A 5,000-nucleotide genomic window follows, 5' to 3' on the forward strand; every position below is an offset into this window, starting at 1 on the left:
AAGCTGATTTCCGTAAGCGTCACAAAGTGTCACCTTGCTTCCCCCCCCCCCCCCCCCTTCCCCCCAACTTCAACATCACTCGTGTCTCGGAATACAGACAATTAGTATATAAGAAAACAATGGATAGCGTTGAACTCGCGCGCTGATTGGTCACTCAGACTCCGGATACCCTTTGCTATTCACCTCCGAGCAATTCGCGCGGAATTTGCGCCCGAAAATGTTGTAATCTTTGCAGGAATAAATAAGTTTAAATAATCTTTTTGCGCTATATTATCCCAATGTTTTAGTATGTACTAAAACAACTATTCACCTCAGTGTCGGTAAATATCCACTTCGGTGAATAGTTGCTAAGTAGCGTCACGAAGTGCCCCCCAAATGCTGCTCTTTAAGTCAAGATTAGCTGCTGCATTTACCCAAAGCTAAAAATAACGCTAACCTTTACCCTTTACCTTATTGTTAGAAATCGGGAAAAAAATGCTTAGACTTAAAGGGACACTTTCGTGTTGGATATCAAAATTTTTTAGCAGCAGCGATGATCATTTCAAGACAACAATCTCTCTGCAGCACAGATACACTCTCTTTTTATGTAAGAACGTCTAATTTTGGGGCAGAGGCTGAACTTTCTTGTTTACTTATCTTTTGCGATATGAGGCTGATTAACTGTCCAGATCGAAAGTGGTTCAGTGTTGTCTGGCTCGTCAGTCAACAACAAGTTCAAAGAAAGTGTTTACTTCAGGGCTTGACCAAAATCATGACAAAAAGAAAGAGCAAGCGTTGTCTATAACTTTCTCGCCACATGATTGGTTTATTTCCCAAAATGAGCGTTCCTACTTGGCTATTAGATTGCGTGACAAATTGACGCGTGCATGACGCGAAAAGCTCTCAAGTTTCAAAAGCAACATGGCTTATCTAGAGAAAGAATCTCAAGAGTCTCAAGAATCTCTCAAGTTTTCGAAAGGCTATCTAGGCGACTTGGTGGATTAGTCCTACTAGTAAAAAAAGAACAAAAGGAAGCGATTACGCTTTTTCTGCAAGGCAAGGATGTATTGGCTGTTCTTCCTGTAGGATTCGGGAAGAGCCTGATTTACCAAAGCTTTGTACTTGTTGAGCAAATGGAGAATGAAGGTACTTCTGGAAGAGATCGGCCCTCGTGTTTGGTTATTGTACCGTTACGAAGTATAGGAGAGGAACAGATTAATTCTAATGATTTTGATTTGAGCGTTATAGGTTTTGAGAAAACTGTAGATGTATTAAATGAGATGAAGAACAACAAATTTCAAGTCATTTACGCTTCCGCTGAGCAAGCTCTGTCGAGAGACTTCTTTCGGTTGTTGCGTGATGAATCCACGGAACACAAGAGACAACTGTCGCTGATAGTTGTCGACGAAAGTCACACCGTTGAAACTTGGTAAATGCAATTTTCGTTTTTATACCACTGTATGTAGAATCCCTCTTTTCTTACACGAAAGGTTGAGGAATAGTTATCAAGTAACATGCGTTTCCGGCGAAAACTTGACAGCTTTTCTCTCAACGTTCGACCGCAAGACCTACTGACATTCTGTTTCATACAAGCGAGTTTGTTTGCTTTACAATTTGTGGAAATCTGGATTTTTTAAATCAGTATTTTTCGCATTTCAATTACTTTCCGTACTTGAAAGCCTTCCTTGACGGGAGATCGCGACGTGTTTAACTGTAAACTCAAATATCTGGATCTGTACATACAGTGGTATTAAAAACGAAAATTACACTTTAAGCCTGGTTTCCATATGATCTGCAACCGTATGCGATTGGTCTGCGACACGGTTGTAATGGTCGGCAAAGTAGAACTAGACTCAATTTTCCTAGACCATTGCAGATGATATGGAAACAACTCCTCAGATTCTTTCTCTAGGTAAGCCATGTTGTTTTTGAAAATTGAGAACCTTGTCTGTATTTTTATTGACAGATGCATTGTTTTATGGACCAATCAGGTATTGCTGTTGCTGGTGCAACGGGACTCGCTGAACACCAGTCGAATTAAAGATCAGACAGTCTTCCTATTTTTCCGCCGAAACCCCTCCGCTCCCCCACCCACTCGGCAGCTATGTCGCTCTCCCCAGTTCGTACTCGCTGTTTAAAAACAAAGATGGCGACAGTTTTTGCTCGATCCCGACGATCAAACGGAAAAATAGGGAACTGTGAACAGTCTACAAATATACTTGCTAAAATCCATGCTGCACGTGCAGCACGATTATTCATGCCCTTTTTTAACCAATGATATTATTGTTTTGTGGCGTTGTCGTAGTCGTCGTCGTCGTCGTTTCGGGGACAGCTATTCTTAGAGTTATTTTCATAGAGTTATGTCATAGAGTTAAAGTTAAGTTTCCAAAATCCTGAATTCAAGATTTTGGAAGCCAACATTTATAAAAGCTAACCTAGGCCTAAAAGCTTTTTTTGGCGTAATTAGGCCAAAGGTTAGCTTTTATGCATGTTTAAGTTACTTTTTGTATTTCTGTATTTCTGAATTCAGGATTTAGGCCTTCCAAAATCTTGAATTCAGGATTTTGGAAACTTAACTCTAACTCTAATGTCATAACTCTGTGAAAATAAGTCTACTGCTAGTCAACCTCGTCGGTTCTTATAAAGCTCCGTATTTTTTTGACGAATACGGAAGAGAAATTTATAAAAATGCGTGCCACACGTGCAGCATGATCATTTTTCTTCTTTTTAACCAACAGCATCACTGCTGTTTGAAATCTGTTGTCTATGTCCAATATAGCCGGAGCACGAATGAGGCCCATCGTACCCAGAAACATGTATCAAAAAGAAGCTTGATATAGCGAGATTCCAATAAACGCACAAAACGAGGAAGAATCTGACATTATGTAAATTAGGCCTTTCCAAGTAAAAGCATCTATCTATTGTTGACATGCAAGTTGGCAACGGAGAATACAATTGTTACAAACATTTAGTGTTGAAATATAAAGTAATGAACGGAAATTAAAAACAGTTTGAACTTAAAAGTTGGTATTGAAGCATACACGAGGATGTCTTTGTATTTTTGAGGCTTCAAAACAGCAAACAATCGCTCTGCCGTCAAGAACAGCACGATGTAAGCCGGATTGGCACAAGTTGAAAAACGAAAACACGGCTCCATATTATTCGACAAAAGATTTCTCCAACGATCGGGTGGGATGAGTAAGGGAATTTGTCACCAAGCACATAGGCAGGGTTTGTTATCAGTTGAACAGCAGTTAGAGCCTCACCAATGGCCAGGGTGAGAATGAGCATGTCGTAGGACTCAATTCAGGAGCTTTTTGTCGAGAACAAAGACAAATTTTATAATGGTCATCGTGTCTATAGCGTGCAAGACGTGACACAAACCACTTCCAGAGCGGGTTGTAAAGGTTGTTGGTGTGGTGTTTGGGGAAGAATAACAAACGACTAGATATCAATAAACACAACTGATATCGTTTAATGGCGGATACTGAAAATACACACTTGAGGAGAGCACATGGTAAAAATCACGTGACACGAGAGAACCAATTAACATACATAACAGTTGGTATAGTCGCAGACCTTATTGCGGTTGATGAACTGTTCACAGATTAGTTCATACATCCTCTGGTGATTGAATATCGTATCTTCAAACAAAAATATTTTAAGTTGCAACAGTGAACAATTAATAACTTAAAGACATGAATTCTATTGAATGAACTTAGCCGAAGCTGATCGCCTTAGTTTGCCTTGTGTCAGAAAAGTCACGGTGACACAAGCCCTCTGGGTCTATCGATAGGTTGTTCACGAAAAAAAAAAACGATTGGAGTTACTGCAAGGCGTCTTTTAATGCTCAGCCGATCAAGTGCCGCTCATATTTCGACCTATTTAGGGGAATGTTGCCGGCATTCATAGTGGCACACAGAGTGCCACTCTGGTTGCCACTTGAATCGGAAAGATTTTGAGCTAAGGCCACATGCTGGGGTTCCTTTGAGACTAAATGGATATGACGTTTGTGGAGAACCAGTCAACGGAGAGGAAAGAATCGTTGTTTTAATCAACGGTTCTTTGTTCTTATCTTAGTGCAAAAAAGGAAACGATGAATTTAGTGGTCTCCTTTAGGACACGGCTGGAAATACTTTAAAACGGCCTTCTTTTGATGAGGAACGCAATGAAACTCTCTATTAGAGAGTTCAAAATATTTACTTTCCGACCGTGAAAAAGTGCATTAACCGGCGGCGAGCTTTATAAAGTTAATCACGTTTAGTTTACCGAGAAGCTTCTAGTATCTACTGTCTAAATTATGAGAAAATATTTGATTTAAAAAAAAATTCAACTTCCTATTAATGTATTGTTGAATATAATGGTCGTCCGGTGATAAAAGGAGAGGAGAGTTTTTTTAAATTTAAATGACAAAGTCCACATCTGTGAATCAATGCCGTTACCGGTCAAACAAAGCAAGCAGAAACTGCAGCTGTGGTTAAGTTGTTCGCTATTTTTTCAAGCATTGATCAGAAAAAAGGAAGAGTTTGACACTGTGTAAGGCAAGACAAACAAAATATTTCCGTTTCAATAAAGCCATGGAATTTTTTATTTGGTTTGCTACAATTTAGCAATCAGCTAAGAAAAATTAGGCGTTTTTAATTACGAATAAAGTTCCGTACACCCGATTTTAATTTTACCCAAATCCGCACCTCTGGAGCTGATTAGTAATTTCATTGTTTTTGACATTAGATAAAACGTTTTATTACACCGGATTTAGAAAAAAGAAGGATGAATTTAATTACTTAGGCCCGGTTCAAACGTCGAACTTCACATGTGCCGAATCTAATGCAAATGAAAGAATACAATAAATCTCTTCATTTGCTTTAGATTCAGAACATGTGAAATTCGACGTTTAACCGGGCCTTACAGTTTCTGAATGATGATAAGTAGTTCCTTCAGGCTGAAGACCTACACTTAAGAGAGTCTCCAAATTTCAGTGTCCATTTTTTGTTCTCGTTTTTTATAAACCGGCACCTGGA

The 5,000-nt window shown here is 39.2% G+C and overlaps 1 protein-coding gene across 1 annotated transcript; it reads left to right on the top strand.

Moving 5' to 3' along the window:
* Positions 1-866: 866 nt before the first annotated feature.
* Positions 867-1,412, top strand: LOC138054351 (ATP-dependent DNA helicase RecQ-like). Its single transcript, XM_068900806.1, has one exon. The coding sequence runs from the start codon at positions 867-869 to the stop codon at positions 1,410-1,412; it is 546 nt and encodes a 181-aa protein (XP_068756907.1).
* The last annotated feature ends 3,588 nt before the right edge of the window (positions 1,413-5,000 follow it).

The sequence above is a fragment of the Montipora capricornis genome, chromosome 6 (genome assembly GCF_036669925.1).
Source record: "Montipora capricornis isolate CH-2021 chromosome 6, ASM3666992v2, whole genome shotgun sequence".
NCBI classification, from domain to species: domain Eukaryota; kingdom Metazoa; phylum Cnidaria; class Anthozoa; order Scleractinia; family Acroporidae; genus Montipora; species Montipora capricornis.

Bases quoted from the DNA above. Each gene is read 5' to 3' on its own strand.
- LOC138054351 (XM_068900806.1), top strand. From the start codon at position 867: ATGACGCGAAAAGCTCTCAAGTTTCAAAAGCAACATGGCTTATCTAGA.